Source organism: Suillus paluster (assembly GCF_016628075.1).
Source record: "Suillus paluster strain FC165 chromosome Unknown EDB91scaffold_4, whole genome shotgun sequence".
NCBI classification, from domain to species: Eukaryota; Fungi; Basidiomycota; class Agaricomycetes; order Boletales; family Suillaceae; genus Suillus; species Suillus paluster.
Genome location: NW_024537564.1, coordinates 823,421 through 834,767, shown reverse-complemented (window position 1 = coordinate 834,767; position 11,347 = coordinate 823,421). Strand labels below are relative to the sequence as shown.

Here is an 11,347-nt window from a genome sequence, read left to right as displayed (position 1 = left end):
TGTTTGTGCTATTTTCACTATTTACATTATTGTATATGAATGAACAGGTAGACTGGGGATATGCCAGTGGGGTACTCTGTAGTACTCCTTTGGGGCATGAATTTGAGCCCTTGCCCGTGGGAATTTATGGTAATGTGGTGGCACTATAAGCCTTACAAAATGATGACTCATGTGGACAGTTTTTTGACCCTAGATTAAAATTATATAAATCATTAGTTATGACACCATAAAGTCATGCCACTATTAAATAAATTATGAAGTGGTGTCATTATGACATTATTAAACCTATCTCTAAGTATATAATGAAGTGTGTCCCATATATCATAGTCATAATCACCATGAAAACCATCTTCTCTGCTCAAAGGGATAATATCCTTTCTCTGTCTACTACTGGCCTCTCTACTCGTCAAATAGCCTCTAGAACTGGTTTATGTAAGTCTACTGTAGCTAACCTTATCAAAGAATGTCACCCAGACAAGGAAAACTCCAGTGGAGGTCGTCCATCCAAACTCACCTCTACTGATAGGAGGGTTATTATTTAACATATCACCACAGGAAAGGCTGATAATGGAGGATATCCATATACTGCTCAGCATCCATCCTCCCCTCAACTTCTGCAAGCATTCTCACACCAGAAGTTCCACACCATACATCCCCATACCATTAAAGAACCTCCTCCAAACTTGAGAGTTCCATTAATCTCTCTGTCTGTAAGAGGGCCCCCCTTCTTTTTCCACACATGTACCTTCCCATCTGACCCAATTCTATTGATTTTAGTCTCATCTGACCATATGACCTGCTTCCAGTCTTCTACAGTCCAGTTTTGATGAGCTAGGGCAAAGGCTAGTCTTCTCTTCCTATGAGTGATGGAAAGAAGAGGCTTTTTCTTCTTTGTTACGACCCTAAGATTGGCTTCCTTGAGGACATTCCTCACTGTTTGTGAAGAAACTGGAGTAGGAATGATGGAATTGATATGATGAGTGACTTGGACGGCATTATCAGCCTTTCCTGTGGTGATATGTTAAATAATAACCCTCCTATCAGTAGAGGTGAGTTTGGATGGACGACCTCCACTGGAGTTTTCCTTGTCTGGGTGACATTCTTTGATGAGGTTAGCTACAGTAGACTTACATAAACCAGTTCTAGAGGCTATTTGACGAGTAGAGAGGCCAGTAGTAGACAGAGAAAGGATATTATCCCTTTGAGCAGAGGAGATGGTTTTCATGGTGATTATGACTATGATATATGGGACACACTTCATTATATACTTAGAGATAGGTTTAATAATGTCATAATGACACCACTTCATAATTTATTTAATAGTGGCATGACTTTATGGTGTCATAACTAATGATTTATATAATTTTAATCTAGGGTCAAAAAACTGTCCACATGAGTCATCATTTTGTAAGGCTTATAGTGCCACCACATTACCATAAATTCCCACGGGCAAGGGCTCAAATTCATGCCCCAAAGGAGTACTACAGAGTACCCCACTGGCATATCCCCAGTCTACCTGTTCATTCATATACAATAATGTAAATAGTGAAAATAGCACAAACATGTGGACAGTTTTTTGAGCCACTGTACACCCCCATATTATCCCATGCACCATTCTGCACCTCAGCTTCAGCCACCACATATTCCTCACTTTGCACTGGCTGGTAGAGCAGATGTTCAAGCTGGTAGTGAGGCACAGATATATGATGTCGCAGGCCATCAGCTCTATTCAGGACCATATCACCAGTACAATCACAATAACTACATGAATCACAATACTTAATAATAATATATTGCTGTATTCAGTATTTTCAGAGCTTCGCACAACTTCAACTTCTTCAGGTTCGACGACTCAACACCAATAGATTGAGAGCTGTGGAGAGTCAAAGTTGACGGTGCCGGTGCTGCGCCAAGGCATGACATGACGTGACCATATTTTGCAGATTAGCAGTCAGACCCTGAATTTTCTCGGCTTTCATCCGACACCACACCACAACATCCTAAAAATGAGGAAAAATCAGATCTATATAGAGGTGGTACGAATCTACAACCTTCTAAATTCATGGAAGATCAAATGAAGTGGTTGACGAGCTACAAAAGATTTGCTGAAAAAGTTGCAGATTACCCGGAATGATAGTAGTGTTTAGCTGGTTCGCAAGCCTTATTGCAAGCTTTGGTGCAGTGGATGTGCATATCTTGTATGCAAATGTATGCTGGTCACACTAGTCCCTGGAGATGTTGATAACTAGGGTAAGTCTAGACTGAGTCAAATTTTCCAGTCTGACATCCTTGCAATTTCTGTGTTTGGACATCCCACACAAAGATCAAGCCACCTCCCCCCGGTGGGTGAATAACTTTTGAATTTGAATGGACCAGCCACGACTTTGCCAGTGTCTAAGCTCCATATCCGCACTGATGATCATCCCATGACCTGCTCGCCAGCAGCGTGCAACCCGAGGAGATACCCGAGATGCAGTTGACACGCTTTGAGTGACCTTGAAATATTTTCGCGATCCCCCTCTTGACATCATGGACATTGAGCTCCCCAACTATCGACATCAGAACCCCGACAACCAAGTGACACCCCATTGATGGTCCATACTGTCTGCTCACAAACTCCCGCGCCGCCTCAATCTCCTTCCCAGCCTGCAAGTCCCATTTCCGGGCGGTCTCGTCGTTAGATCCGCTGATCATTCGCTCGCCGTCCGGACGGTAGGTGATGGATGAAACTTGGCCGTTTGAGGTCTATTGCTTGTGTTGGAGCAACCCACAGCCGAAGGAAGATTCATTTGACGGGGAAACTGAGCCAAACAATCCTCCTAGCGCCCATACAAGTTTCCCTACCACATACGCAGAAAATTACAACCGCTCGAGCGAAAACCTGTTCGCGGATGCACAACCACTTAGAAGAACACACGACCGAATCCGTCCAGTACTTGGTGCCTGTTGGAATTAGCAAGTCGTTCGGACCGAAAACGTTATCTCTCCATCGTATGTTTCACTCTTATATGTTTGCTCGTATATCTTTATTCTAGTGCCTGCTGTCAATGTCAGCTGTCTAATATACCACGCGCATAGCGCATCATTGGTTCAACGTCGTTAGTATGTAGTCTCCTACGATACGTGATTCGCACCTCAGGCGTTGTCTCTCTCGAGTGCGCGACTGAGGTTAGTACACATTTCATTCCTCATGTTCTTTGTGCTCGTACTTATGCCGATTACTTACAGTATACTATCTTCGTATAGGTAATGTTCAGGCGTTGTCTCTCTCTTGAGTGTGCGACTGAGTATACTATCTTCGTATAGTCACGCACAGCCGAAAAGTTATACTTCTATTAGTGCCATCAATGGACAATTCAGGAACCGGGGATGCGTTGCGTCAAGTATACAGAATGGCTAAGTGTTACAGTATACATATAAAGGTCCGACCCCATTCATGATATCACTCTTGCAGTTCTGCGCTGTCGCCACAGAATCTGCGATCTGGCCATCGTTATACGTTGCCATTTCCGCAGAACTCTTTTTCTCGCATAATGTGCGTGTATTCCATCGCACACTGGCACGGCTGACTACACTATGACCTACCTAGGCAAGCGCCGACCGTCTCGTTCTTGTGTTCTTGCTACTAACAGGGAAATTCTATACGTTGTCGATCCTCCGCACGTTCGCAAAAGTCAAGTTACAGGAGAAAATGAAATCAGATGATTTCGCGCGAGGGCATGTATACACGAATGTCAACGTCTGCGTTAAGCACTTACGATCGTCGATGGTTTCGCGGACTGCAACGATGGGACGCCCGTTATCGATCTCGATTGGTCCGTCGGAGACGAGTGTTGCGGATAGTCGCAATCTGTGCTTTCTCAGCACCTTTGGTCGCCGATGGGCCTATTCATTCGACCCACGTCTGACCCGATGACTTGGAGCAGGTCACTGGTGTCACTCTTCTCTGTATGCATCCTGGAGATTGATGAAAGGACGCGAGAGAGAATGTCAGCAGTAGCTAGATACACGGGTCACCGGTCACGTTTCGATCATTCCCGCTACCTAGAGTAGTGGGCTTTGCAGTGAGAGTTTATAGTGTGAGATCTCCTGATTTTTTTGGGCATCTGCCAAGCGTCTGCTGCGTAGTCACTGTAGTAATTGCGGTGAAATCAGAACTTCAATGCATTTGATTTCGCGACTATAAGTTGCCAACGCCGTCCCGTGACCCAGGCACCATAGGGAACCATCCGCTGCGACGTCTACTACAGGGGTAACGAACACCCGCTCCAGGCTCGATGCTGCTCGACGGCACGCTATTGAAGAAGCCAGGCACTCGGTTAGTTATAACCATCAAACGTTTCAACACTCACTATTCTTGACACTGGCGGCCCCACTGGTGGAAGGACCAAGGTTGCTCATGAAAACTGCTGCCTGAGGCAAGTCCTAGCATCCATACAGTAACAAGCTATACACCGGGACGATGGGTATCACGTCTTTCATGCAGATCAACTGCCTTTCCTGCCAGTGATTTCACGTTTCATGTCAATCATCAATTTGTCCAGTGTTTCAATTTTCAACAAACACAGTATCGCCGCCGCGGCCCAGCGGGTTTTACGGAGACGCGCTGATGGTCCCACCCTTACGCGAAGACCGCCGAGGTGTACTGTACGTACATTTTGTCGTCGCAGCCGTAAATATAAGAATCCTGACTCTCGTGGGCAAGCGGAAGCTGGTGGAAGATCATGAACGGTTAATCATATTAACCGATCCACCACTGCAAGAGTCTGCAATATTAAGTGTTGAACTTCACTTGACGCTGATTCGGCGTCACCAATTAATATTGGCCAAACGTGTCCCGGGTTTCTCAGACACCATCAAGATGCGACGAATTCGAAGCGCCTGTAACATCATGCAGCGTCGGCGAGAGAGCGTCGGCCACGTCAATCGAACGATTCGAATATTACTTACGTACTTCATTGGCATGGGGAATTACATTCTCGTATGATATATGTATCGTACAACGATGCATGAAGTTCTCGTGAGTACACACTGGCATTCCCTGTGCGTTGTGCACTGACGATGAGGGTCATCACTCTGTTTGTGTTCCCTTTCGCAGCTGCTCTCGCTAGCGCAGTACCCTTCAAGGGCTGCCAGCACAAGGTGAAAGAGAGCATCCATGGTCCGCCCCGTGGATGGTACAAGCATGCTCCCGCACCCAAGCACTACATGCTCGAGCTTAAGATCGCTCTGCCTCAGCCCAGGTTCCCAGAGCTCGAGCAGCACCTCTGGGAAATAAGCGACCCGAGCCACCCACGCTATGGGGCGCATCTCTCGAAACAGGAGACACAAGCACTCATGGCTCCCCATCCCGAGACTCTGGATGTGGTCAGAGAATGGCTTGCCTCGCACGGCCTGGTAGAAGAAAATCTCATTCGTTCATCTGCAAACGATTGGGTCACTATTCGTGTCCCAGTCGGCCTCGCCGAAGAGATGCTGGATACTGTGAGCAATATAAACTCATTTTTGGAACACAGTCCATTGACCGAGAGATGTCTAGACATACCATGTTTACAAGCACGCTGAGTCCGGAGACAGCACCGTCCGGACCACGAGCTATAGTCTCCCCGAGATCTTGCACGACCACGTCGATCTCATTCAGCCTACGACCATGTTCGCTCGTTTCAAGGCGTTCAAGAGCACGCTGCACTGGACTAACCAGGTGCAGCCTGCGGGTTTGAGCCCATCCGGCGGAACGATCACAGGGCCAGCAGGCAATCAGGTTGATGCAAGTTGCAACAACACGATCACGGTTTCATGCTTGAAGCAGTTATATAATGCGGTGGATTACAACACATCTGCCACAAACTGCAACAAGCTGGGTCTCACTGGTTATCTTGAGCAATATGCAAATAACATGGACCTGCAACAATTCTACCAGTCCGAAAATCCGTCTGCTTATGGCTCAAACTACACCTTTATTTCCGTTAACGGTAGGTGCAATTGGGCTTTCCATAGTGAGGTGATTTAGACCATTCACAGGTGGAATGAATAACCAGAGCTATGTGGTGGCAGGTATCGAGGCTAATCTTGACACTCAGTTCGGGTTTGGACTCACCTGGCCTACTCCTGGCACGTTCTACTCGACCAGTGGCAAGCCCCCTTTCGACCCTGATACCACCACGTCTGCTGATTCAAACGAGCCTTACTCATACGTACGTTCGAGCGACCGCGATTGCAGTTTAATGCATTAACGACCATGATCTTTCAGTGGCTTGAATATGTTCTTTCGCACGACACAATTCCTCAGACGATCTCTACTAGTTACGGTGACGACGAACAGACCGTCCCGTACACCTACGCGACCCGTGTTTGCGCCGGCATGGCAGCTCTCGGTGCTCGTGGAGTCTCTCTGATATTCTCCTCTGGTGATGGTGGTGTCGGTGATGGTGACGGTGACCCTGCGACACAAATGTGCTACTCCAATGACGGGCGCAATGTCACGAAATTCTTACCCGATTTCCCCGCTTCTTGCCCACAGTGAGTGATCTGTACCATCGAGGAGTACATATCGATTACAAATCGAGTATAGCGTGACTTCTGTTGGTGGTACTATCAATATCCCAGAGACTGCCGTATCGTTCTCCGGTGGTGGTTTCAGCAACTATGTGAGTAACCTCCGCCCCATGTAAATCCTTCTGACCCGTATAAATCATTTATATTAGTTTGCTCGTCCTCCGTACCAGGAGGCTGCAGTCTCGGCGTACTTGGCCATGCTCCCCCCCGGCACCTACGAAGGTCTCTATAACTCGTAAGTCGTCACCAACTGGCGAACGTGCTATGCACAATTGACTTGCTATCTCCAGCACTGGACGAGTAAGTCGACTCTGCAACCTGCGAAGATCTTATGGCTACATATTTCTAGGCATATCCTGACGTGGCAGCACAAGCGCGGGATTTCCTTGTCTTTTTTCAAGGCAAGGCGGCCTCAGCGGCTGGTACATCTTGTTCCGCGCCCACATTTGCTGCGTTCGTGTCCATGCTGAACGACGCACGCATCAATGCTGGAAAGACTCCTCTTGGCTTTCTGAATCCATTATTATATTCCAGTGGCTATCAAGCATTAAATGATATTACCAAGGGCAACAACCCGGGGTGTGGAACTCAGGGCTTCAATGTGTGTCATGTTCGCACACCTTAAGCTTCATTACTAACGTGATACCTGTACGCAGGCCACTGTTGGATGGGATCCTGGTGAGTTTGTGAAGGCAAATGACATGCTAATATGCTGAACATAACTATAGTCACTGGATATGGCACACCCAACTTCGAGAAGTTGAAGGACTTAGTCTTGGCCATGCCTTAAAATGTAGGGACGGAGCGGGTTGGTTCGGCGGATGCAATTCGGGCAGCGCATGACCTCTGTAATATCTTAATTCGACTGGCAGTTCAACGCAACCGACTTTGTTGCAAGCGTACTGGGCAGCCTCACTCTCCATCAGAGGGGGACCCTATGCCAAGGCTTGTGAGTCTTGAGGAAAGTGTTATTAAATGTAGAGACCTTATGCTGAGGCACACCCACAGCTAGTAAATCAAGGACTGCACGTACATCCAGCAAAAAAATGTGAGGATTGTAGTTAGTTTATGTGATTAATACAAGAACTCCTTGTACGAGTCCTCGCTTCAGTTACATGTAAGCTAACTACGATAGGGAAGTAATTCGAGGGGTGCCGTCACCCACCTATAAATCTGCAACATCGACATGCAACGAGCGAGGCGACAACAGTACAAAGTCCACGAGCCAGGTCAGAAGCAGCCACAGAACCGGCCGCTTCCATGCTCTCCGGCGGTAATCTGCCCTTCGGGTAGTGGTTGTGAATTGAGGTTCGGTGAAGGAGGAATATAGTCTTCATCACGTAGTAAGTCATCGTCATCTTGGTTGGGAGCACCCACAGCATGACGCTACAAATTGATACATCAATATTAGAATTAGAATTATTTGTTTGTTTTTCCAATACAGGTTTGTCAGACACGGTGAGAAAAGATATCTGGCGCACCAATTCACCTCACGCGAGAGGAACATTGATAACAGGCGGAGGTGCATGACCTGGACGAATAGGCCACCAGATTGATAGGCGGTGTAGGTGGGCTTTGAGGTAATGGGAGCAACAGCAGAGGAATGGGTGGCAGGCGGTGATGATGTGGATCGAGACTGAAGAACGTAAGTCAAATATGATTACAGCGGTCGAGACTTACATTCCGGTGGGGATCCATGTGTGGACACCCCTGAGTCGTGACCTGCGCCAAGGGAGAAGCGGTTAGGAGGTAGGGCTGATATAGCGGGGAACTCCAAGAATACACATCGAGTCAACTGCGAGTGAAGGAGGTACAAGAGGCATACATCTAGATAACCACAAGGCTAATTGTTCCGAACGGGAAGAACTGCGTTCGTACGAGAAGGAAGGAGTTTGCGCAGGTAGCGAAGGAAAGTGGGTCGCTGAGGGTCTACCGTAGGCAGAGGTCTTAGCGGGCGGGGGACGGAAGGTGTGACAGGCAATGGCGCTGGGCTACGGCGCATGGCACGACGTGTTGCGTCGGACTGCAATAATGGCATCAACGAAGTGGTGTAGAAGAAAGGTATATCCCGTACGTTGGATTTATCAGCAATGCGTGTATTGTGAAGTGCGCCGATCTGCAAGAGAACGTTAGTGGACCAACGGATAGACCTATATATGCGGACAGCAAACACATACACCAGGCTGTGCTTTTTGTGGCTAATAATGTCGGGTGAAACGTCGTATATGTAGATTTTGGAACCATATGTCGTGCCAGCCAGTTGGCGTGAGTTGAGTGAGTATTTGATATAATGAATGAGACGAGAAGGCCCAGAGCTTGATGGTACCGTCGAGTCGGGAAGCGCTAGCGAGGAGAGCGCAATCAAATAAAAGTGCTAGACAATCGATATGCCTTTTTGAAGGGAGCTCCAGCGGTCTCCAGCGTCGACACGTTAAATCATCTCATCCTCGGTCCGATTCTTGATCTCATCCTCGACGGCTAAAATATTAATGGTTTCGTGTTTCGTTTGCCTGGTTAGTAGATAAAAACGCGTCCGAGTCCAGTATGACCAACATACATTCGCGTATAAGATATGCACATCCACTGCGCCAAAGCTTGTAATACTAAGGCTTGCGAACCAGCTGAACCCTATTATGCAAGTAACAAACGCAGCATTTATGTAAAGCGAGTGTTCAAGCTTACAACGAGGCTACAAATCTGCGTCATAAGTACTTCAGTCAGTATTCTGTGTGTGAGATTTCCTCTATTCCAAGTTCTCCATTGCTCGAGGCTCGAGCGGCAGTGAAATTTGTTCAGAAGCAAACACGTTGATCAACTCAGTGCGCAACAAACTACTAGTAGCTCACGCATCGTGCCATCAACCATACTGCACCGATGTAAAAGCAGAAACATGACTCACTGCCCTGTCGCATAAAAAAAGGTCCTACCACGCCGGTGAGTCATGCGGTTAAATCCAGGATGCAAACTACTCATACTCACGCATTTTTGGTGAGTGCAGGCTGAGCAGTCTACATTATGCCGGCAAAAGACAGGACATCCCTCACTATCAGCGTCACTAGCAGATATTGATATTATCAAAGCAGCAGCAACAGGGAGGACAAAAGAGAAACGCATTTTTGTGAGGGATGTGATATGGGATCAAATAAATTTGAAGAGGACAGCAGGACACCTTGATTTTATGTGCTGGATATTGTCCTTTGTGGCGACGTAGGACTCGAACCTAGCTATCCACATGAAATTCCCTTTCGAACAGATGATATCTGCAATGCCAGCAGATTGCCACCTAACATCTAAGCAAGGCCTATTGCCAATTTGGCGTCGAACAAAATTGAAAATATCGACCTTAAGTACGATATTTCACCTGAGTACCCAAAGGTGAGTTTCGACGCGTGAGCGATGACTCACACATCAGTGGTGAGAGCAGTTTGCCAGAGTTGTCAGCCATACTGTCCGCGCCAGATTTCAGTGTGTCCCGGACTGCAGTGGCAGAGTCCTCTGAGGCAGCCTGTTGCAATGCAAAGTTTTTAAGTAAAAGTCTAAAAGAGCATTAAGATGGTACGCGACTCACGTCGTCGCTGATCGGTCATGCTTTGACTAATTTAGTTTTCTTATTGGCTACAGGTCATGTGACTACTCCAAAGCGCGCACTTAACGGTGGTGAAAGCAGTTTGCCAGAGTTGTCAGACACACTGTCCGCGCCAGATTGCAGTGTGTCCCGGACTGCGGTGATAGAGTCCTCTGAAGCAGCTTGTTGCAATGCAAAAAGTTTTTGAAAGAGCATTAACGGTACGCGACTCACGTCATAAATATGGAGCGTGCACTAACGTGCATCGCTTTAGTTCCTAAATATTTGGCCACAGTAAAATGACAATCGAAACACGTTGGGGGAGAAATTTAATCTGCGTGAATGACGTCTTTTTTTGCCCCTTACCAGCCTCTCTTTCAACTCCGGTTCAAAAAGGCTTAATGCCAGCGCAATACTGGAAGATCCTGGTTCACATGATCGGGTCTCCTCCAGGCATCGTCACCCTGATAAGTTCCCATAGTTTTTGCTACATGCACAAAAAATTACGAACGCGCGAGCGAAAACCTGTTCGCGGATGCACAATAGGAGGAAGCAGAAGAACACACGATCGAATCCGTCCAGTACTTGGTTTCACTTGGTGTGCCATCAATGGACGATTCACGAACCGGGCACTATCCGCTGTGTCAAGCATATACAGAATGGTTGCGCGGTACAGTATACGCATAAAGGTTCGACCCCATTCATGAGCTCAAGCCTTCATCCGCAAGTGAGGACTTGACAAGAAACTTCGTTTACCTTTCCTGGAAGCCATGCTCCGTGCACTCCAGATGCTACGCCGTGCCGAGCTGTAAATCCGGCACCCTTCGCACTCTAGATGGCGTGTCATACTGCGCTACTGACCAGGCACCTCCGCACACGTCCCCAGAATTTTCTGTCCGCAGCTCGTCTCAGACGCGACTCCTCGACCACCTTCGTCCGCCAGACGCGCCTCCTCCGCTTTTGTTAGGTAATCCTGTGCAGGACTGTCAAATTTCCCATGATCAGCTCCGCTTCGGACGCTTGATTATGCCAAGCTGCCGATAGAGCACCTCTGCACGCACACGGGATGATGACGATGTCGAGGTAGATCGTCCACGGGATGCTGTTCTGAAATGGAGGCTAGGGACACGGCGATGTAAGAAATCAATACTAGTAGCACAAATCGTGCCAGAAGAAGTGCAGCGGCAGTGGGCGTAATGAACGGCCAGTCGTTTGAGTTGCTAGATC

The 11,347-nt window shown here is 47.6% G+C and overlaps 2 protein-coding genes across 2 annotated transcripts; one reads left to right on the top strand and one right to left on the bottom strand.

The window, feature by feature from the left end:
- Positions 1-5,061: 5,061 nt before the first annotated feature.
- Positions 5,062-7,345, top strand: EDB91DRAFT_1077918 (peptidase S8/S53 domain-containing protein; the record flags this gene model as incomplete). The annotated part of the gene is made up of 10 exons (XM_041314971.1): positions 5,062-5,484; positions 5,540-5,972; positions 6,022-6,194; positions 6,251-6,519; positions 6,572-6,647; positions 6,705-6,790; positions 6,846-6,855; positions 6,905-7,156; positions 7,212-7,233; positions 7,284-7,345. 10 exons carry the CDS (start codon positions 5,062-5,064, stop codon positions 7,343-7,345), a joined length of 1,806 nt encoding a protein of 601 aa, XP_041182638.1.
- A 440-nt stretch (positions 7,346-7,785) lies between these two features.
- EDB91DRAFT_1243311 (uncharacterized protein) lies at positions 7,786-8,253 on the bottom strand (the record flags this gene model as incomplete). The annotated part of the gene is made up of 3 exons (XM_041322281.1): positions 7,786-7,941; positions 8,045-8,191; positions 8,236-8,253. The coding sequence occupies 3 exons, from the start codon at positions 8,251-8,253 to the stop codon at positions 7,786-7,788; spliced, it is 321 nt and encodes a 106-aa protein (XP_041182637.1).
- Positions 8,254-11,347: the final 3,094 nt, after the last annotated feature.